Raw genomic sequence first — 24141 nt, forward strand, 5'->3', positions numbered from 1 at the left:
CGGATTTCAAAAAATACCTCTCAGTATATGACGGCTGATAAAATGGCAAGAATCCATAGTGTTCTTCGTCTTCACCATACACATCAATCCGTTCAATGTCATATTCCCATCTGTTACCCCCTCCCGCCATCTGTCTGTTTTTTTTTCACACAGATGACATAAACCAATGTCATCTTTACACCTTAGCTCTTGTCCTCTGACGACTGCACCTTATACAAGAACAGCACGGTCTCGTCAAATGTGTTATGTTTCGTCTGTGCAGACGCCTGGTTTTCTATGATGCACGGTCGTCGGAGGCTTGAGTCGCTCTCGTTTGTTTTGTTGTAATTAAGCTTTCTTCTCCAAAATGAACGTCCCGGTGATTTACACGCACTGGCAAAAAATGTGCTCCGTAACGGTAATTACAATTCTGCTCGCAGCGTCATTAATTTGCCGTCTTCCTTACGCAGGGACTTCATTTATTGAAGTTAATGTGTGATGTCTTCAACCTTAGTTTTTAACATATTCAGATTTTTTTAGAACAACATTATGACACTTTTTCTGATTGCATATTCTCCTCGTGTGTGCGGGGCTTTTACTCTGGGTTCTCTCACAGTCCAAAAACATGCAGATTGAGGCAAAACTGTGTGACTGTAGGTGTGAGAGTGGATGGATTGACCTTGCGACCTGTCCACGGTGTGACCCCACCTTTTGCCCCATGTCAGCTGGGATCATTTGGTTCCAGTGACCCCTGCGACCCTCATGTGGAGGATAAAACGGTCGAAGACGAGTGACTGATTACTTACTCTACCGTTCAAAAGTTTGGGGCCACATAGAAATGTCCTTATTTTTTTAAGGAAAAACAAGTTTTTTCAATGAATCATAAATACACTCTATACATTGTTAATGTGGTAAAAGACTATTCTAGCTGCAAACGTCTGTTTTTTAATGGAATATGTTCATAGGTGTATAGAGGCCCATTTGCAGTGTTCTAATGGTACATTGTGTTTGCTAATCGTGTTAGAAGACTATTGGATGATTTGAAAACCCTTGTGCAATGATGTTAGCACAGCTGAAAACAGTTTTGCAGGTTCTTTGATGAAAGGGCACAATGATTATTTTGAATATAAATCATTATTTCTAATCTTGACTGTATTTTCTATTCATTTTGCAACTCTTTTGATGAATAAATGTGTGAGTTTTAATGGAAAACACACAAAAAAGTTCTATAGATGACCCCAGACTTTTGAACGGTAGTGTACATGTGTGTACTGTAGTGTGTTGATTGTTTTAGTGTGTCACGTTGCGCCACAACATTTGTGATATGTCTGATATTTATGAGATTCAGCAGCTTATTAGCTTATTTTAGCATAAAGACTATACAATGTAAATCAGCTTTCAGCTACATTTTTTTTTTATTGTGGCTTTAACACAGATAAGTAATGAGCTTTAGAAAAAAACTGCAGACAGGTTCTTGTGAGCTTTGAATGGAGCTAAGCTAACAGTGCTAATCTATTTTTAAGTGTTCTGGCTGTCGTTTCATATGCAACAAACAGATGTTAAAGTTTTACAACTTAAATATGCCACACAAGATCCACTCAACATCATTCTAAACAGAATATTAATTTCAGAAACAGTATACATTTAATGAAGGTGTTGCACAATTTCAGAATCTTTGTTTTTCTCGATTGTTTACATTCTCTGTGATGAATATGTTGGTATTTGTATATCATAGAGCTATAGAGCTCTGTTTTGCACCCAACCTGCTCGAAAGTTGTGATTCAAAGTTTCGGTCAAACGACAGTTTCAGACTTGCTGAAAACAATATCAAGTTGAGGTCAAACACCGTGTGTGCGTATTTGTTCACTGGAGTTAAAGAAACTGCAGTGGAAGCCTGCATGTGCATGGAGGTAAAAGTTAGGTGTGTGTGTGTGTGTGTGTGTGTGTGTGTGAGAGAGAGAGAGAGGGGAAAGGAGATAGAGAGATAAGGAGGAAGACATCAATCAAAGCCCATTTCAACCCTCCTCATATCTCTCAACCACACACATCGAAAAAAAAAGCAGAAACAAATTCCCTGCCACAGCGAGCAGGAGAGGGAGGGGGGGGGGGGGGGGAGGAGAGAGTGACTTAGAGAGTGATGGACAGCCAAGAGAGTGAGAGTGAGAGAGCAAGCAAGGACAGAGTGAGAGAGTGAGAGAGCACTTTCTATTTATAGTCCCTGTGCCCGGAGAGGAGGAAGACACACACACACACACACACACACACACACACACACACACACACACACACACACACACACACACACACACACACACACACACACTCACTGCATATGATTTTGTTCTACATTATACAGGCTGTCACTTAAAAGAAACATAGGAGAAATGCACGCCGTGTAATTATTTACAATGTGGGTGGTAAGATGGGTCATTAAATGGAGAAATGATGGCTGTTTGAAAGGCTTTTATGGGAGGAGAAACATTACCGGCCCACTAATCACGCTCGCAAACCGTAGACCGTGTCCCTCTCATCAGTCCACGTGGAAATAAATTACCTCTTTCTTCGCCCGTCCTGCCGAGCGTGATAACTCACGTAACAGCTGTCACTCACGCAGACCGTCCGTCGTCCCACCTTGTTTTAAGTAAGGAGAGACGCAATCATTACCCGTGATGATGAGTAGCTCTTGATCACATCTTCTGGTCTTGTCTACATAGCCGCAGGCCAGAAGTGGGCTCCGCGAAATATTACACAGAGGGCGAAATAGAGCGAGTATCGGTGGATGAACAGCTGCTGCTGTCGTCTCTAATTCTTCTCCACCGGTTTTGTGGTGAAGTCTAAAAGCTTTTTGCTTTGCCGAGAGGATTTTTGCTGCTTCTTTTTTTTTTTTCCACCTCAGAAACAAAACTGTTGTCACTCGTCTGTCCTGCCTGAGCTAGAATTTAAAGGATTCATATTATACCCTATTTCTACAAGTTAAAGGTACAATGTGTAGTATTTATGGGTTTATATGACCCAAAATCCACTTTTTTATACATATTATGTGCTCCTGCATTGTCTGGTCGCTGTATAATAGTTTTTGTTTCATTTTCGTAGTGTTTCAAAAAGTCATGTAAAATAACATGACCGCGGACCGTGGTTGCATAGCCACTGTTAGCAGAGAGACGCCATGTTTCTACCGGAGCCTGTAAGGACAAACGCGAGAGTACAAATCAATCGTCTCTTTACTTGTAGCTGAAGTCCCGCCTCCACTCTCTCCGCTTCGTCTGCTACGGCCGTGGTAGCTCCGCCCTCTCCCTCGCCTCACGAACCTCATCTGCTGACACGGAGAAAGACGACGAGGACGACATTTGACCGGCTGCAGATACCGTAGCGCTCAGGGAAGGGAGGGGGTGAGCAGAGCAGCAGGTCTTTGTTGTAAATTTCAGCCTCTCCTCTAGATGGCACTATAAACTACTTATTTCCCCTTTAAGCTAGTTCCATGGTGTCCTTATGAACATGTCTGTGACATGCTTTGGTCAAAATACCTTTAGGATGAACTGAACTACGTCAGCGTCACTGAGGCTCCGGCAGCTAACAGCAGTTAGCATTTGGAAAAGCCATCATTTGCCGACTCTGGCCGGCACATTGCCGTCGTATATAAAACGTATCCACTGGACACGTAAATACTCTGAGGCTGGACGTTTGTGTGGAACTCTGTGCTGCACTGTGCAGCCAAGAATAGAACACTTCGCATACTTCCGCTCTTCCGGATACTATTGTCCTCGTCTGCACTCTTGCGTTTTTTTAGGAACAAAGAGGAGCTCTGCGAGTTCCAAGAATGTCTCATTGTGACGTCGCAATCTTCTGTGAGTCATCTTTTTTCACACTTTGCCTACTCATAGGGCCTCCAGAGTCCCAAACGTATGTATTAAAATGATTAAAAAGTCATATGTCCCTTTAAGTATTTTATGGAGCTGTTTGTCATACACACGTCATTGTTTGTAAATGGTTTAAAAATGGACATCGAAACATGCGGTGGCAGATTTTTAAGATAGATTTGAGGTCGAATGGTCTGAATTGTGTTGGAATTTTCTGGTCAACGTTTGAAAAGAATGAAGGATATTCCACACACTGTTGGCCTGTTCCTTTGATGTAACATATGTAACCTTTTCCCAGCACCAGAATAATTCTGATGGGTCACTGGTATGTAATAGAGGTAGGAACGAAGCCTCTTTAATTTCCCCGCTGCACCTGAATATCTGTCCTTGCACTATATACAGTAAGTTCAGTGCAGGAAGGAACATTGTGAGAAGTAGGTAACCTAACAAAAGTCGGCGACCTAAATTAGGTCCGTCAGTCTCAAGAGTAATGTGAGAGTGAGTTTGGTTACAAAGATGTAAAGGAGTTGAATGTAATTTATTCTATTAAGTCGTAAAATGACTGTGATATTTCATCAGAGATTAAGGAAAGGTGTACAATGGGAATACTGGCTTCAGTGATAATAATAAGTGTAACAGCCAATATCGAGTTAAATAAAATGTATGCTGTGGGAAAGGGGTGTACAGTAAGTGTTGCTTCTTATATGTTTGTGCAAGATTGGTTCCTCAAACTATTTGGCAACCTTGATCCTCTAGTAAGGATGGGGAAGGGGTGTTTGTTTTTTTGGAGGTGAAGATTGTTGATTCATTAAGTAATTGATTAATCAAGTAATTATTTCAGCTCTACTTTTATTACAAATGAATACTTTTGTGATGTTACTGCCCTCTAAGGTTAGACAAACAAGGTTGACCCTGGTTTGGGGTAAATAACACTATAATTAGTGCAATTTATACCAAATATAGTCTATCAAACAAAGTGTGACTGGAGTCTGCCACTCTTACTACAGTGAAAACACATGCAGCAAAAGTTACATAGTGTTGTTTTACAAGTGCAAAAACACTGTCAGAATTGAACTCTTAGCTCTCTCGCCTTCATGCAAACCTGTTGTGTACACACACACACACACACACACACACATACAAACATTTCTTGTTTTTCTGCTGTCACTGTAATGGAGGGTGGGCTAGAAACACCAGTTATTTCCAGCACCTGTGGGTGAGCCTATAAATAGAACGTGCACACACACACACACACACGTTTGCAAAGATATTCTTATTACGACACTGCATTGACTTCCATTCATTCGGTCAGTGTAAACAAAGCCAGAATCACTTATTGCCTAACCTTAACCTAACCACAATTCAAATGTTAGCCCTAATCTTAACCAGTTCCTCAGAAATTAGCCCGTTTTGGGCAGTGTTTATGTCAGAAAAGGTCCAAGTACAAGATCTCACTCGTGCACACACACACACACACACACACACACACACACACACACACACACACACACACACACACACACACACACATACATTCTTGTACTTGCTGCATACTAAGGACCGGGTAAAAGTGCTGACAAAGTGAGGACCAGCATTTCCACTTTATAAATCAACACAATTACAAATATCCAAAATTTGGACCAAAAATTTGGACCAAAAAAACGTCATACTAAACTATGTTGAACAAAATAAAAATAAAAATTTGACCCAAAATTGTTGGTCCAAAATTTGACAAAAGTTATACTATGTTGAACAAAAAAAAAAAAAAAATTTGCCCAAAAATTTTTGCTCCAAAATTTGACAAAGATGTCATGCTAAACTATGTTGAACAAAAAAAAAAATGTGACCCAAAATTTTTGCTCCAAAATTGGACAAAAATGTCATACTAAACTATGTTGAACAAAAAAAAAAAAAAAAAAATTTGACCCAAAATTGTTGGTCCAAAATTTGACAAAAATGTTATACTATACTATGACGTCCAAAATTTCAAAAAAAAACATTAACCCAAAATTGGACAAAAATGTCATACTAAACTATGTTGAACAAAAAAAAAAATGTGACCCAAAATTTTTGCTCCAAAATTGGACAAAAATGTCATACTAAACTATGTTGAACAAAAAAAAAAAAAAAATTTGACCCAAAATAATTGGTCCAAAATTTGACAAAAAAGTTATACTATGTTGAACAAAAAAAAAAAAAAATTTGACAAAAAAATTTTGCTCCAAAATTTGACAAAAATGTCATGCTAAACTATGTTGAACAAAAAAAAAAATGTGACCCAAAATTTTTGCTCCAAAATTGGACAAAAATGTCATACTAAACTATGTTGAACAAAAAAAAAAAAAAAAAAATTTGACCCAAAATTGTTGGTCCAAAATTTGACACAAATTTTATACTATACTATGACGTCCAAAATTTCAAAAAAAAAATTAACCTAAAATTTGACAAAAATGTCATGCTAAACTATGTTGAACAAAAAAAAAAATGTGACCCAAAATTTTTGCTCCAAAATTGGACAAAAATGTCATATTAAACTATGTTGAACAAAAAAAAAAAAAATTTGCCCAAAAAATTTTGCTCAAAAATTTGACAAAAATGTCATGCTAAACTATGTTGAACAAACAAAAAAAAAATGTGACCCAAAATTGTTGGTCCAAAATTTGACAAAAATGTTATACTATACTATGACGTCCAAAAATTAAAAAAAAAAAATTGACCCAAAATTTGACAAAAATGTCATACTAAACTATGTTGAACAAAATTTCAAAAAAAATTTGGACCAAAAATGTTTGCTCCAAAATTTGACAAAAACGTCATAGTATTCTATGACGTCCAATTTTTTTTTGACAAATTGAGTATAGCATGTTAGCATGATAGCAACCTAAGGAAATTATTTCAATGAAAACAAAGTGAGGACCGGCCAAAATGTCCTCACTTCGTAAAAATGACCTCACTTTGTTGGTTAAAAACCCTCACTGGTCCTCAGTATGGTGCAAGTACAAGAACACACACACACACACACACACACACACACTCCCATAGACACCTTTGTGCAAGGTGATGTGGTTTTGACGTCCAGGTGTTCTTTAGCTTCTGAAATTTTTATTAGAAGGTGCTAGAGACACACACTGATACACTGCTGTGCACACACACCTCCCCACTCGTCTCTGTGTTTGATGACTACCTGTGCTCTGACACAGTATTTCACTGTACTTTACACACACACACACACACACACACAATACTGCTATGCACTCAAATATGATTCTAAATCACAGTTTTTGCTCATGTTTGAACTGCAATTGCATAATTTAGCAGCCTTTGTTGACTCGAGATATCCTGACCTTCAAAATGCAAAACAGCGATTATCTCCGAGTCTCGCTCGTGTTGTACCTCCGCAAACTCAAAAGGAAGAGTATAAAAGACGCCTCAAGTGACTAATGTTACATATTTCTGTTCTGATCATTTCTCATCGCACTCATGGGTGACATTACTGAGTTTTTGCTTCCTACTAAATAAAACTTTTGTGTTGCACATACAAGGACAACGAACCCTACACTTCACCCAAAACCAGAAACATTTCCACACACTTGAATACATAATACGGTGCTTTTAATTATTGTTTATTGGATGCTGCAGAACATAACATTAATCATATCATGCCCATGTGTATTGTTTTTGTAGAGGTAATCAGTTTCAAGAAGGAAGAGCGTGGTTTTAGAGTGCTTCATTTCATTTTACACAAGATTTGTGGAGGTTTTTGACAAAGATGTGAAATCTTTTTGTAGTTTGTGTTTTCAAGATTTTCATCCAAAATAGATATATATTCTTTCTTGCAAAATAAATTTGTGCAAGAAAGAAATTCATTTGATATTTGTTTGTCACGCTGCCACCTACTGTTTCATGTGCCCTGCATTGCTTGATGTACGCACACTAGGCTTACACGGAACAAACATAGAGTCGTAGTTACTAGTGGTGTTTTGGACACTGTCCGCTGTCTCTCTCTCCGCCGCCGAAGTGAGATTCCGCGCAGAACAATGAGCGAGTAAAGAGAGCACACGACGTGGTGCCTGGGAAATGCAAATTCCAAGATCTCTGTCTCACCAAAGAACATTTAGTGGATGTGGATGCCGTGGGCGAAGCAGCTCTTACAAGTTGCCCTCCCTTCTTAAGCTATGTCTGCACGTTCAAGTCCTTGAAATTGAGGCAACTGGTCCTGGAAGGTCCTTCAAAATTCCTTGAATTTGATTTCAACCAAAGTGTGGGAACTCTTTGTTCGAAACAAAAAAAAGAGCAATGGACGAACAGTCTTGTCCCAGAGTTCTGTTAGGGTTGTGTATTGTTTAAAGCGGAACTAGACCGGAAGTTTTAGTGTTCAGTCACTGCTGAGAACGCTGTGTTTTATTGTAATCTCGGGGCTCAACGAGATCACTGAAAATCCCGTAATAGTTACGTAAGCAGCGGTTCTCCTGAACAGCAGATCGTCCTGCTCCAGGCACTAGTCCGGGCACATCCGGTTGCGTACATTGAACCGCAGAAGAAGAATAATGTCCGTTGTGGAGGTGTTTCACGAGCGACAGTGTCTTCTGACTCTGGGTCTGACTCCGGGTCAAAGGTCGTCAAAGGGACTGCGGCGGGGAGTCGTGACGAAGCTATTTTTAAACACTGTTAAAACAATGTTTTGATAATGAGGAGCAGTGCATCCACCGTTCCAGAGGGGGGCGCTGCGCTTCTGAGAACAGATGTGCTGGATAGTACTGGCCAATCACAAGACTCTGTCTTCTGGGGGTGAAAGTTCACTCTGAAATCTCGCAGCAGAAAAACAGCGTCAGAAAAGAGGATTTCTATCGGCTCGTTTATAGCAACTAGGAGGTTTTGGACCATAAAAACAAGTTAATATATGTAAGAAGACCTCCATAACTAACATTTATGTGCAACAGGACCACTCTATGTCACCTTTAAGGTAAACATGTAAACTGTTGGTTTATTTGCGTCACATGTTTCTGATTGGACGATGCTCACGCTGCCGCTTACTTCTGATGCACGGAATGTGAGCAAAGGGAAGCAAAGGGTCTGTCATGGTGTTCATCAAACAGTGCCTCACTCAAAGTGAATGAGAGTCTATTTAATTGATGCCTCCATCAGACACAAGAGTCAGCCATATTGCTTTGTTGTTGTTGCTGTTGTGTTTTTCTAATGTGAATGTTGTTGTTGAACACATCATTCATCACATCTCTCCCTGTCTCTTTCCTTCTCTCTCCGTAGCTTCAGACAACAGTCAGCGGTATCAGGAGACATGTTTCGCCTTTGCATTAACACCACAGCAAGTCCAGCAGATCAGCAGCTCGATGTAAGGCCAATCTGCCGGCCGCAGGAAACGCTGAAAGCGCTCTGAATTATTCATAAAGTGTTCGTGGTCTCTCCAGATGTGCGCTGATAAACCTGTGTCTGTCCTCTAAGGGATATCTCGGGGACCAAATGCGATTTCTCAGTCCAAGTTCAGCTGCGGTTTTGCCTGTCGGAGACGAGCTGTCCTCAGGAAGACCATTTTCCGCCCAGTCTGTGCGTGAAAGTCAACGGGAAGCCATGTAACCTGCCGGTGAGCAAACCACGACGGGACACAATTTTGGGTTTTTTGTGCCACTGTATGTGAAAACCTTTAACTTATAATGTGAATTTCTCTTACCCAGGGTTATCTTCCTCCAACCAAAAACGGTGTAGAGCCCAAGCGGCCCAGCCGACCTATCAACATTACCTCATTGGTCAGATTGTCCACCACTGTCCCCAACACCATCGTGGTGTCTTGGACCGCTGAGATCGGAAGGGTGAGAAACCAGAAGTTGGCACAAATATCACTTTACACGAGAAGTTGACCTTGAATAATACCGTCCAAGGACAGCAGTCTGACTGATTAGCACAGAACTCAGACTCCAGCAGCTTCAAGTGTCTTTTTTTCCTGCAGCGTTACGTTATTGTTTCAATGTCTGTGTCTGCAGAGTTACTCCATGGCAGTGTACTTGGTGAAGCAGCAGTCGTCCTCCGCGTTGTTACAGAGGCTACGAGCTAAAGGCATCAGAAACCCAGACCACTCCAGAGCACTCAGTAAGTGACCCTGACTCTCTCCGGTCTTTTCTTCTCTTTTTTTTCCCTTTATATTTCTTTAATTAAATTTTTATTTTCAAATGTTTTCAAACAAATGTATAAAAATAAACACCTTCATGCACCCTCACACCCAAAACGAAATTTAAATTTACAGAAAAATAATAATCCTAACACTGAACATAGAAGAAGACAAACTGATCAGGAAGTAAGTCAGAAAAGAATGAAACAGGTACTTGTCAGTAAATAGATTTTATCGACAGTACATCACCTTAATGTTGTTTATATTTGAATTTATGGGTAAATAACAACACACATTGCAACATGACAACAATTGAGGCTGTAAGATTTGGGTAAAACAATTTTTTTTGACATAATATTGAAGTTGCAATGTGAGCTGGGATATCATTTTGTAAGTCTAGCTTCAGAAAACATAACAATAAAAAAATATTAACTACAGGGTGAACACTTACAGATAGCAGGCAATTGAAAGCCTGTAAAGGCCACATTATACTTCTCCGACTGCGTATGCGTTATCCGTCTGCGTCACCACGGAGACGCCTCGAGCATTTATACTTCTGCGTCGTGGTGACGGACACTCGCTGCAATTTCCCGCCCGATCAGTAGGGGTCGCTGCGCAAGGTTGTTGTGCTTCTGGCTACAGTGAGTAATGGCGTCCGAGAAAGAAAGAGAGCGAAAGACTGTTGTTGTTGAAACAGTGGCCGTTTGTCACTTTTCTGTGTGACGGAACGCAGTTTTAAGATAATTTGAGGCGAGAAATTGTCCATTTAGGGTCTAAACATGTGCTGTGTGTGTTAAGATATGACGTATTTATAGTTCGACAGCGGCGTTATCGGCGGGGATCAGCTCCGCCTCTGTCAGGACGCCCGGAGCGCACTGAGAGCCGGCACAGAGCAGCTTCGCTCGGCCTGTCCTGAGGACCAATCGCAGCTCTTGCCGTCTCCGTAGTCCCTTGACGGAGTGACGGACACTTAAAAAATATTTCGTGCACCCGGAGACGACGCAGAGGCTCTTCGACAGTCTCTGCGTCGACGCAGAGTCTCTACGTAGCCTACGCAGAGCACTTTACGCAGAAGTATAAATTGGGCTTAAGACAATTTAGATTTTTAATATATTAAATGCTGATGATCTGTTTTACACCATTCCTTGTTATGTATAAATCCCCTTGTATACATTTGAATACATGGAAAGAGGATTAGAGGATTTGAATTCCATACAAAAAAAAGAGAGCTTCATTCATAACCTTGGTTTGAAACAGGTAGTAAATAAGTTGAATTCTAAAGTGAGAAACTGAACATGTGTGTGTAAGAATTCATGCAGCTGTGTCTGTCACTTAATGTGTGTGTGTGTGTGTGTGTGTGTTTGCCTCCGTCCTGCACAGTTAAAGAGAAGCTAACAGCGGACCCAGACAGTGAAATAGCCACAACCAGCCTTCGAGTGTCGCTCCTCTGCCCGGTAAACATGCTCCCTGCTCTTCATGTCATGATTTCAAAGCAGTGTTTAGAGATTCAGTCAAGCCCAAACATGTCTGTCCATTCTTTTCTTTTGCTTTTTTCTTTTGCTTTTGCGTGACTCAACATGCCTCCGTGCACATATCTGTGCTGGCTGTTGCGAATGATGAATGACACGATCCTGACAAACTGTCCCCTCTTACCCCGTATTGAATATCTTTTCCGTGTGGGTTTGGCGTGCCTCTGCCATTTTTTGCGTTTCCTAAACCCTCCATCCCTGCTGTGTCATCTCCGTGCCCTGACTGCATGTTTTTTGTGCACCCTGTGCAGCTGGGGAAGATGCGGCTGATGATCCCGTGCCGGGCACTGACATGCTCCCACCTGCAGTGCTTTGACGCCACGCTCTACATCCAGATGAACGAGAAGAAGCCCACCTGGGTTTGTCCTGTGTGTGACAAGAAGGCCCCGTACGAGCACCTCATCATCGATGGGTAAGTCACAAATTCAAGGCAGCGACATATAAAACTACACATAAAACACGTGAAACTGCGGCCGTTAGTGTTTTAAATGGTTACTGCAGTCATAATTCAAAACATATTAGAGCTTTGGTTGCCAGGTAGCGAGCAAAACATGGAAACAAGTAGCTGCACTTTTTTACCTGTGTTACATAAACTGTGTTCATGCAGCTCAGGATTCATGTTTCTGTTCAAATCTAACCCGAAACACGAAGGAATATTGACTGAACCCGACCTGAGCCGGACACAGTTGGAGTAAACTGAAGCACACGCTGACTGTGACAGTGTTTGCAGCCTTTATTTATGGTCATGGCAAACAAAGTTATCATTACCTCCAGAAGGGAGCAACGACCAGACCCATGAACACACACACACACACACACACACACACATAAGTCAGACAAGCTTATGAGTTCTCACCAGCACTTATTATGATTATAATAAAATGTCAGAATCACCATAACGACGATCAGATCTTCCTAATTAACTATTCTTTAACTACTGATAAAATAGTTCCGTAATCCAACCGTCGTGGTATACTTTGATTTGTTGTGGAGGAAAAAAAACACGACTTCAACAGCCTGCGTGTTGTGTTCAATGTACTGTTGTAATTTAGTAAACCTCCAGCGCTAAACCAGATAGAGCTGCAACTAATGATTATTGATGTAATCGATTAATCTGTCCATTATTTTCTTGATTTGAGTTTGAGACCCCTGGTTTCTTTTTGCTAAACAAAATAAAAAAATAAAAAAAGTCAGCCCATGAGGCTCTTTCTAAGGTTTTGTTTGCGCTTCCACTTGTAAAATCGTCTTCGTTCTTTCTGTCGTGCTGTCCACTGACTTTTTCGCCAGCTTACATTCATGTGCATTAGATTTATTCTGCTTTTTTTGTGTCTGCTCATTCCATTTTATACCACTTTATCCACATTTCTAAAACAAGAAAGAAGACGAGACATTGCACACTTTCATTGCACATTCCCTTGCAGCTTCATTCATTGTTGTTATGGCTTTTGGGTAGAAAATTGTGTTTTTCACACCCAAAAGCTGTTTTTTTCCCCCTCTAACGTATTGTCCATTACTGCTTTAAAGCTCGAGTCCATAAGCCTTTTAATGCATTTTGTTGAAAACCCTCCTCACGTCTATATAACCATCAGTCAATAATAAAGTCATCTGAGAAATGTGGTGTTTTAGGAGTGTGAAAGAACAGGCGAATAAATAACTGCAAACCAGTGCAAATAAAACATCTGACTCACTCCTGTCCACTCTCTGTCATCACATCTCTGCTCTTAAAACAACAAAACAATAACTAGAAAACAAAACAACCAGAGCAATGAAGCTGAGTGGATGAAAGAGAGCTTTCATTGATAAGTGACTGTGAATCACCTATTAGAAAACAATAAACATCTCATAATGACGCGCACAAGTCCTGTTTGTCTGAGCGATATAATTAGTCATGTGTCGTTCAGACAATTTTATTTATTGACGGCTAACGGGACGACAACAAGACCAGGAAAAAAGACTTAAATAAGACAAACCATCACTAAACCCGCTCAGTTTCCCACATTATCCACACACTTCCCTTATTCTGCAAGGGTAACACATATTTTTAAATAAATAAGTCCAGTATCACAGCGATTCCCAAAGTGCTCAGAGTCGTGATTCAGAGTTTGTGTGTGGGAGCCTTGGAGGGTTTTCAGATTTCACTCTTTAACTTTGGGAATGGCTGCTGGTTCAGAATCACTGTTAAAATCTAATCTGTCACTTCTTTGTATATCACCTGCATCCCGTGAGATTTTCCATCTAAATCTGTCCTTTTCTCTTTGTGTTTTGCCGCTCACAGACAGTGAAGAATGTAATAAGAAAGTGTTTTAGAGACAAATGATGGACTATAGCTGTAATAATTATAACAGGGGTCTCAAAGTCATCTCTACTTCATGCAAATAGGCAGTGATGAGTGTTAAAAGTGTAGAATATTTACTCTCTGCTCAGGATGCACTTAAAAAAAAGTGTGTTTTGTGTTCATATTCATGTTAATGTTGTGCGTTTTTGTTGTTGTCAGGCTTTTCGTGGAGATCCTCAACAGCTGCATGGACTGTGATGAGATCCAGTTTAAAGAGGATGGCAGCTGGGCCCCCATGAGGTCAAAGAAGGAAGTGCAGGAGGTCTCTTCTGCTTCTTATAACAACGGCATGGATGGTGAGAAAAGAAATGGTGGTGGGGTGGTGGGGGGGGGATGGGGGGGTTGAATGAGGACAGACAAACAGACAATGGGGGGTTGAAAAGTTGCACTTCCATGACAGCAGTGATTAAATGTGGATTAAAGCGATGTGATGGGGAAAAGAGAGAAAGTGCATCTGCATCAGCCTTCTCTTTTATTCATGCGTTGTCAGTATTAATTTGGCGAAGCATCAATCACAACGCCATCGACTAAACTGTCTCCATAGTAACAAACATACTGTATCTCACAAGAGTGTGCATTCAAGCGTGCTCGTGCCGTTCAGCCCCGAGTGCACGGTTTCCCCCCCCCAAAAAAAAAATAACTCCCACAAACATTACGTCACGAACGTTCACGCAAATGCAAACTTCTGCTCTCCAGGTTCGTGCAGAACGTCTTCGGCCTCGGATCAGCGGAGCTCGTCGTCGTCCAGTCACGGCGGCGCCGACAGCAGCAGCTGCGGCGGCGGCAAGAAAGTGGAAGTGATCGACTTGACGCTGGACAGCTCCTCGGAAGACGAGGGCCAGGATTCGCCGCCGCCTCCTCCTCCTCTTCCTCCTTCTCTCCCTCCTCCTCCGATCAAAAGACCGTGTCCCTCCTTGTCCCCGGCGTCGCCGCCGCCCATCACCAACAACGGGTCAGACACGTACTTTGATCGTGGGATTTCGCCTCCACACTCATTTTGGGTTTCAAGCGGATCACATGGGAGGTTGTGCATCTAGATGTGGAACGATTCTTTTGATATTCACTCAAACACATCAGCTTCTCCACAGAAACATTTGTGTTGTTGCTTTATTTTGAAAAATTCATTTATCCCATCGCCCGCGAAACAGGCAAAACCACAGCAAATCTGTTTCCATCATGAGGGTTAGCTTTTAGCCAGTTGTTACTCCACATAGTATAGTAATTATCAAAACAGAATTAAAAGTCCAGTGAAGGGTGTAACCAAGTACTTATTTGGTCCATAAAATGTCAACAAAAATTTAAAAAAAATGTTGATCAATCAAAAATGATTCTCTTTTAATGATTTCTTTTTTACATGGAGCAAAGAAACCAGAAAATATTTTATGTGCACTAACGTTCAAAAGTTTGGGCTCACCTATTCCATTAAAAATTCATCAAAATTTGCAAAACAAATATAGTCAAGACATTGACAAGATTAGAAATAATGATTTTTATTCAAAATAATCATTTTGCCCTTTCGTCAAAGAACCAGCAAAACTGTTTTCAGCTGTGCTAACATCATTGCACAAGGGTTTTCTAATCATCCAATAGTCTTCTAACGCGATTCGCGAACACAATGTACCATTAGAACACTGGAAATGGGCCTCTATACACCTATGTACATATTACATTAAAAACCAGACGTTTGCAGCTAGAATAGTCGTTTACCACATTAACAATGTATAGAGTGTATTTCTGATTCATTTAATGTTATATTCATTTGAAAAAAGTGCCTTTCCTTCAAAAATAAGGACATTTCTATGTGACCCCAAACTTTTGAACGGTAGTGTATTTATGGCTAATTCATAACACCAACCAGTTTTTACGTAAAAAAGCAATTAAATATGTAAAACAAATTAAATATTACACACTGGACCTTTAAAAGCTCGACAAAGGAGCAGGACAGATTGATGATCTTTAAGCTTAAAAAGTAAAACCGTGTTGAGGATTTAATTCCAGATGCCTCGAACTTGTAACAGCTGCATTTTCTTTCAAATTAAAATTCATTATGTGCATCTGCTCAGAAGCCGCCGCCGCCGCTGCTGCTTTTGACTTAAACGAGTCGTGACTGTTATTGTTCAGAGGTTTGTCTTTCGAGCGCGGTGGAAGAAACAACACTCCGTGTGACTTGTGGCTGATAAATATGACATGAAATAAAATGCTAATTATACACGACACGTCTTCTTCCTCTTCCTCCTCTTCTTGTCCTCTAAACCCGTGTCTCTGTTTCGTCTTCAGCGTTTTGAACCTGCACCACCAGGCGTCCCCCGTCAGCCGCACTCAGAGCATGCCGGCGATGGACACCAGCTACATCCCTCCTGTACCGCCGCTCATCCAAGACTACAGACCGTACTACCACGCCCCCAACGACCTGCCAGGTATTAACTCGTGTGCTTCTTGTCTCTCTGTGAGCAGCGGTAGTCGAAAAAAGTACGATCCAATGAATAAATGATTACATGTTGGCGCTAATGTGACAAACTGAGTGGCCTTGGCGCAGGTTTGTGAGTCTCTTGAGTCCCAAGTTGTATGTTAATTGGATAAAGTTCCTGGACAGCTCTGTGGTACGGTGGTCAGCGGTGATGCCTCTCAGCAGTGAAGGTTCTTGGTCCAAATCCTGATTCAGTTAGGCCTTTGGCTGTGTTGATCTGCTATGGATGGATAAAAGTCATTGAATGCGTTTCCTCGGCCGCCGCGGTGGCGTAGTGGGTAGCGCCGTTTCCTCACAGAAAGACGGCTTTGCATGTTCTCCCCCCGCTTCTCCCGTTTCCTCCCACAGTCCTAACACATACAGAGGGCTCTCTAAATTGAAAGTGAAAGTGAGAGCGAACGCTTGTTTGTCTCTGTGTCAGCCGGGATTGGCTCCAGCTCCCAGCAGTGACCCTCCTGTGAAGGATAAAGCGGCAGACGATAAAATAATGAATCCATCCTTTACCAAGAAGAGATCTCAATTTGCTCAATAAAACATTGTTCAATTAGATAATAATAATAATAATAATAATTACATCGTAGGGGAAAAACATAACAAAAGAGAGCCTGGAGAAACATTTCGAAGAGTTCAAACCTCTATCGAGGAAGCTCAGTTTTCCCCCACAGTGCCGCTGCCAATACGCTGCTGAATCCTCGTCTAGATTAGCTTCTAAATCTTTAATTTCTTCCTTGGGCCATGACCTACATCCACAGAAAAACTTGTATCTGTGCACTGTGGGTTCAGGGATGCACAACAGGGGTGGAGAAGGTCAGAGGGGTACTGTGGAGGGCTTTGTGAGTGAGTGAGGAGAAGGATTGTTGCATGCGATGCAGAATTCAACTGGCAGTGGAGAGGAGAGCGAGAGTGAGACTGAAACTAAATAAAAACTAGTCAATTCCTCAACTAACTAACTACTAAATCATTAATTTGTCATTTGTTGAATTAACTAAAACTAAACTGAAATAAAAAAAAACTACAATAACCTTGGTCCAGGTCACTAGACTGAGTCTGGGGATGGTTTATGTGTGAAAAAAGGTAGAAACGTGTACCAGACAGGAAGTAATAAAGAAAAAAAGGAAAGAAAACCAGACGGTAAGGGCTGAATTTTAGGAAGCTTGAATATGATTCCATGTTCCTTCTGTTTATCAGCATCTCACAGATCATTTGGACAGATTTTGTAACATTTGAGTGCAGAATATTGGGGTGAGTGTGATCTCTTTGCCTGTGCTTGATTTTGCAGATTTGGAGTTCTTCTCTTTTGTTCGAGGCGACAATCAGGTACGTGCAGCCGCACCATCACGTCACGACGTGGAGAGGTCTTTGAAATGAACATTTTCAAGTTCCAGCGTGTAAGAATTAGTGACGTCAAAGAACATTCAAAGGGCATAATGGTACATTCTGCTTGTTGTCAAAAGTCTGAAGGTGAAAATACTTAATCCTGTCAGGATTCTGACGGAAAGCAGAGAAATAGAGCTTATATGCTTTTCATTGCTTGTCATTACGGCATCAACTAAGGAGTTCCTCGCCCAATATTTTCTGACAATTCGACTGCCTTTAAATAAAAATAAATGGTCATAAGAGGGTTAAACATACTTATGGGTGGTGTATTCAATTTGTGCCAGTGAGCTCTCCTCAGTGTTGCACACTGGACCTTTAAAGCAGAGGTCAGCAACAACAAAGTCATGCAGAATTCAGTGTCTTTTATTCCGAAAGAAATGAACTGAATCAAAGAGCAGTTTTAAGACACGACTAACAGTCTGTAGCAAAGTCAAGTTCCTTTTTTAAATCCAACAAAGCAAACAATGAAGGTTAGTCGGGAAAAGACTAACACAAGATACACGGCCGTTCGAAAGATTTCCTTATTTTTGAAGGGAAAGCACTTTTTTGAATGAATCATAAATACACTCTATACATTGTTAATGTGGTAAAAGACTATTCTAGCTGCAAACGTCTGGTTTTTAATGGAATATGTACATAGGTGTATAGAGGCCCATTTCCAGTGTTCTAATGGTACATTGTGTTTGCTAATGGCGTTAGAAGACTATTGGATGATTAGAAAACCCTTGTGCAATGATGTTAGCGCAGCTGAAAACAGTTTTGCTGCTTCTTTGCCGAAAGCAAAGTTTGAAGGGCATTTTTCAACTCTTTTGATGAACAAAAGTGTGACTTTTAATAGAAAACACGAATACACTGTATAGGTGACCCCAATCTGTTGAAAAGTAGTGCATGACGTTTTTAGACCATTATTCAATCGCTTAGACAAATGTACTTGCAGACCCCTTCTTTAAAGGGTTGTTTCATAATCTCCTCCTCCTCTCTTGTGTTTTTCTCCTTCTGGTTTTTACAGCATTACAACATGGTGATGGCAGCAGCAGCCGCCGCCTCCGCCTCAGACGACCACGACCTGCTCCTCAACCGCTTCCTCCCCTACAGCGCCACCTCCCACCTGTTCCTCGACCAGTCGGGCGCCCCGTCGGCCACGTCGCTCGGCGCGCCGACGAACGGGGCGAGCAGCTCGGGCGGCGGCAGCAGCAGCAGCAGCAGCAGCCTGGTGTCGTCGGGCAGCCTCCGCGACGCTCACTCCGCGCACTCTTCTCACTTGGGCTCGCACTCGTCGCTCGCGCACCCCGGCGTGGTGGCCAGCCGCAGCAGCACCGAGGCGGCGGTGGCGGCCATTTACGGCGGCATACCGGACGTCATATCGTTGGACTGACTAGAGAGGAGACAAGACTTCACTTTGGGTCCAGCAACAATCCAGTAACGAAGCCCCCCGAACCCCCGGACAGTTTGACTGCAGGGTGAGGTTTTTGAGCTGCAGGAACTCGACTGGTCCACAGTCATTCAGCTCTGAACACTCGCGGAGCCGAGACTTTTCTCGTGGAAGAGTTTTTACAAAGACGAGGAGCGGCGGCGTGTACAGAGAACAAAATATATTTTCCTCTTTAACTTTTGTACGTTTTAAACGGAGACACATTAAGGAGAGTGAGCTGCTTCTATCGCTGTTTTAAAGTGGACGACTGAGGATTGTTTTCCGTTGCGTTGTCACGTTTTGTTTGCCACGCGGTTTTACTTTTTTTCCCTTCTCTTTTCACGCCGTCCTGTTTGAATTCTCCATTTGCTCCGTTCCAACCTTCAGAAAAACTTTTTTTCCGATGTTAAATAGACAGGTTTTTCATGTACTAATAATTTTATTCTACGTATAAATTATGATATATGATATTTAAAGTGTTTAAACAGAGAGGCCGTGTAGAGGTGATAGTTGATTTCCAGTTCCTTCTTACTCAGACTTGCTGGCATTGAACAGCAAAGTGAAGCTTTTACTATTTATATTTATACTTGCCAGTTTTGATTTTGAGCTGAAAGATTTATTTTTCTTTCCTGTTTTTTCGCCGATGCCAAAAAAAAAAAACGTGGTACTTTTACAATAATCAGTGTGCCGGTGCATCTCTGTGTTGCCATGGTGTTTCCAGCTGGTGGTTGTGTTCAGACTGCAGGCTCATGATCAGATGTTTGGTTTTATTTATTTTTTTTCCCTGAACTCCTCCATCAATTGCAAGAAATCAGATTTGTGTGTCCAGAATTAATCTAGCTATCTGAATGGGTTGCTATGGTAAAGATGTAGGTTTGTTGCACAGACGTCAAACAGCAGAACTCGCCGAGTGTTCGACGTACGAGAGCTTTAGTCGCACTCGGCTTAAAAAGGAAAGTGTGTTTTGAAATCTGATTCGTGTGAGAGTTCAGACTGAGAAGCAGCGGCACAAACCTGGGTTAGAACTAAGGCTGAACCATTTTTGAATAATATCTAATTACAATTATTTTGACAGGAATTGCAATTGCGATATTTGAGGGAATGGCAATTTTTCTTCTTCTCATTTTCATTCAAAAAACGCCTATAAAAGGATTATTGTCTGATATTTGTGCAGATCTGTAAGAAACAAACATGCTCTCTTCAGTAGAGTGAGACAATAATAGTGCTAACGTCGTTAACGCATGTTAACACATTTGTCAAAATATAATTTTAGATTCATTATTGTCTAGTGCTGGGCACGTTAACAGCGTCCACGTCAACATTACACGTTTCCACGACGACTGACCGTAAAAAGACGCGCGACGCCGTGTTCATGTGCCGCGGCACCGGAGTCAAGGCACCGTTTACCAGTTAGCTCCATTAGCTGCGTTAGCTCCTTTAGCGCCGTTAGCGCGCCTACAATCGAACTGGAGCGGACTTTTTTTTCGGTCAGTCGTCGTGGAAACGTGTCGTGTTGACGTTGATGCCGTTAACGCGTTAACGTGCCCAGCACTAGACAATAATGAATCTAAAATTATATTTTGACAAATATCGTATTGCAAATTCTGATGAATTGTTCAGCCCTAGTTTGAACTCAACAGTTTCAATCGGTGTGGAAAAAACCAAACAAACTGATTTCATATGTTTGTTTGTTTGTTTTTCTTCTCCTCAAAACCAATCTGGATTTTTATTTTCTGTCAGTCTGAACAAAGTCGTTGTCCCTCTGTCTCCCGTCTCGGCTTCACATTTCTTTTTCGCTTGATTGTACGATGAAGGTCAGACTTGTAGCTGCGTCAGACCTTTTTTTTCGCAGAGACAGGCGTTTCCCTGACATGTGTCACAGCTCGTTTGGACCGAGTGACCAAGTTTAAACTAGTGCCTGTTTGTGTGCGTGTGCGTGTGCGTGTGTGTGTGCAAATGCTTCGTTCGCGGCGCGTTTGGGAGAAGAGTTTTTTTTTTTTTTTCAGACTCGAAAAAGAATGTCTTAAACAGTTAGCCGCAACCAAGGCCACGTCTCTGTCTACACACGACTGTGTTGGGAGTTCCCTTTTTTTGGGGGCAAGAAACTTGTATAAAAAAAAAGAAAGAGTGTGAGGAGGAGGCTGCGTGTGCGCCACAGTGAAAGTGGGTGATCTTAACGTGCCAATTTAGACCGGGCACAGAGCCAGCTGATTTAAAAATACATGACCTGTTTGGGACTTTAAAAAAAAAAGAAGATACGAATAAAGGCCACATTATACTTCTCCGACTGCGTAATGCGTTATCCGTCTGCGTCACCACGTAGACCACTCGAGCCTTTATACTTCTGCGTCGTGGTGACGGATAGGCGCCGCAATTTCCCGCCCGATCAGTAGGGGTCGCTGCGCAAGGTTGTTGTGCTTTTGGCTACAGTGAGCAATGGCGTCCGAGGGAGAAAGACTGTTGTTGTTGAAACAGCGGCCGTTTGTCACTTTTCTGTGTCACGGAACGCAGTTTTAAGATAATTTGAGGCGAGAAATTGGCCATTTAGAGTCTAAACATGTGCTGTGTGTGTTAAGATATGACGTATTTATAGTTCGGCAGCGACGAAGTCGGCGGTGTTCAGCTCCGCCCTCTGTGGACGCTCGGTGCTCACTGTGAGCCGGCACAGAGCAGCTTAGCTCGGCCTGTCCTGAGGACCAATCGCAGCTCTTGCCGTCTCCGTTGTCCCTTGACGGAGTGACGGACACTTAAACAATATTCCGTGCAGCCGGAGACGACGCAGAGGCTCTACAACAGGTTCTGCGTCGACGCAGAGGACTCTGCGTAACCTACGCAGAGCACTTTGCGCAGGAGTATAAATAAATTGGGCTTTCAGACTCGACAGACTGAATACATTTGACCCCCATGATGCTTTTCACCAGTTTGGAACAAACAAGGATATAAAAGATAGCGAGCTCCGGGTTCTACCGCTGATATTTTATGGTTTTCCCGCCAATCCGAAAGAGTCGATAACCTCCTGTGGCTTCCTGAGACCGTGTGACGTCAGCTGCCGTAGAATCCATAGAACATGATGTCAATTTTTTGTAAATGACCTTCCCATTTAAGTGGGAAAAGGGGGAAAGCACAGCACATTAGTGTGATTGACGGCTGATATCGTCCAATAGGAACTCCCAGAGACGTATATCATACGTCCTCTCCTTCCAGCCTCCCTTGTGTCCTTGAAACCTTCCCCTCCTCGTCTCTACCCAACGCTTCCGCTTCAGGACGTCCGAGCCAAAGCTTAATTATCTCCCACGTCTGACCTCCGTGTGACCCCTCACATCTGTTCTCTGTTCTTCCTCCCTCATTCCCCTCCTCCTCCTCCTCTTCATCCCCCCCTTCTTCTCACGGTAAACAGACCCCAGCTCTCCTCACACTGACTCAGTCATTTTGCTGGAACAAGTCTTGTGTATTTTCCTGTATTGCGCAGTATTTTTTTTATTATTTATTTTGTCATCTTATTTCTTTATATATATATATATATATGTATACATATATATATGTATATATATTATATTTTTTACAAAGTGTTTAATTTCCATGGGTGAGAGAGTGCTTATTTAATTAGCATTTTTATTGATGTAATTATGATAAGTCGTCGTAGCGTTTGCCGGCACATTTCACAAACAGGTTCAGTTTATTTTTGTCACATCTTAACATTTAAAATAAGGGCACAGAACACATGATTATTACAGTGATTGAGTCTCGACGGTGAATGAATGAATGAATGAATGAATGAATGAATTTGGGATCAGTTGTGACTTCCTGTCGCTGCAGCAGTGAGATAATGTGGTGACATAACAACGGGTGAATCATCACTTAATGATGAATCGACGTCGATTCACAAAGATGCAAACTGACGCAAACGTCAACACCAGACGACAGAAAAAGACGCCAAAAAAGTAAAAAGAAGGAAAATTTCTTTTGCTTTGCATGTGAATGTGACCCAAAGAAAAAGAACAGCTTCATTAGAGCTGCAACTTAGCATTATTTTCCTTATCGATGAATTTACCTTTTTATGTTTTATGATGTTCTCCAAATTTTGTCTGTTTTTTTTTTTTGGTTTTTTTTGTCAAATGGGGCAAACAAACCAGAAAAATTCACATTTAAGCTGAAAAACCTGCAAACATGTTTTAATTCTTGGCGAATACTTAATAAGCGATTAACCGAGCAGTTGTTTCAGCCTCACAGCTAAGCTTGGTCAAATTCATCCATGTCCAAAAAAATTTTTTTTTTATCTAGATTAGAGCTGAAACATTACTGGATTAATCCATTATTAAATTAATCGTGTACTATTTTGATAACTGATTCATCGGTTTGAAGCTTTTTTGCTTTTCTGATTCTCAAATGTGAACATTTTCTTTTGTTTCTTTGCTCCACGTAAACAAAGAAATCATTAAAAGTGAATCATTTTGGTTTGTGGACAAAACGAGACGTTGGAGAACAATCGTCATTTCCAGGTGTGACAAACACTTATCAATATTTTTTTAACATTCTCTGACAGGTTAATCAGTTAAAGCCCTAATCTAAATTTAGTGATTTTGAAATGACCGTACACCTTTTTCCTTAAAGCTGCTCCTGCTTCTGTTCCACTCCAAAGTCAAACACTTTGTTTTGTTGTTTGTGAGACGAAGGATCTGTGATTCCTGGAGTCCACCTTGGTTCACATCAGCCTTTTTGTGTTCTGTGCCCTTTATTGTTAACGTCTCCACGACTCGTCAAGTTTAAATCTGTATTATTTGGGAAACGTGAGCAATCACAGTTTTAATTTATTTGTCGCTCACAGACTGCTGTTGTTGTTGTTGTTGTTGTTGATGAATGTGTCTGGAGTCAAACCAAATCTTTGAGCTGCAAGAGAGGAGGGGGAAAGTTGTCAAAAACACACAATTACACGAGAACTAGTCAAATATAAAAAGAGATCATTATCTATTAGAATCAGGCAACAATGTATTGACGTTTTCATAATCTCTCGATTAATCGTCAAGTTTTTGGTCCCGTACAACGTCAATAATGACACTTTCCTTTC

The 24141-nt window shown here is 41.4% G+C and overlaps 1 protein-coding gene across 1 annotated transcript in view; it reads left to right on the forward strand.

The window, feature by feature from the left end:
* The window catches only part of LOC310936998 (E3 SUMO-protein ligase PIAS1-like), a gene marked incomplete at its 3' end in the record, with an annotated part of 69410 nt that extends 50370 nt beyond the window's left edge, over positions 1–19040 (forward strand). Inside the window, exons 3-13 of the mRNA XM_083901178.1 lie at positions 9102–9186; positions 9297–9435; positions 9527–9661; positions 9833–9938; positions 11338–11411; positions 11738–11898; positions 13981–14135; positions 14518–14773; positions 16099–16238; positions 17568–17605; positions 18675–19040. Of these exons, the coding sequence (XP_083757304.1) occupies positions 9102–9186; positions 9297–9435; positions 9527–9661; positions 9833–9938; positions 11338–11411; positions 11738–11898; positions 13981–14135; positions 14518–14773; positions 16099–16238; positions 17568–17605; positions 18675–19040 (1655 nt within the window). The remainder of the gene's footprint in view (positions 1–9101; positions 9187–9296; positions 9436–9526; positions 9662–9832; positions 9939–11337; positions 11412–11737; positions 11899–13980; positions 14136–14517; positions 14774–16098; positions 16239–17567; positions 17606–18674) is intronic.
* Positions 19041–24141: the final 5101 nt, after the last annotated feature.

This window comes from Microchirus variegatus (assembly GCF_963457635.1).
Source record: "Microchirus variegatus genome assembly, chromosome: 14".
Taxonomy (NCBI): Eukaryota; Metazoa; Chordata; class Actinopteri; order Pleuronectiformes; family Soleidae; genus Microchirus; species Microchirus variegatus.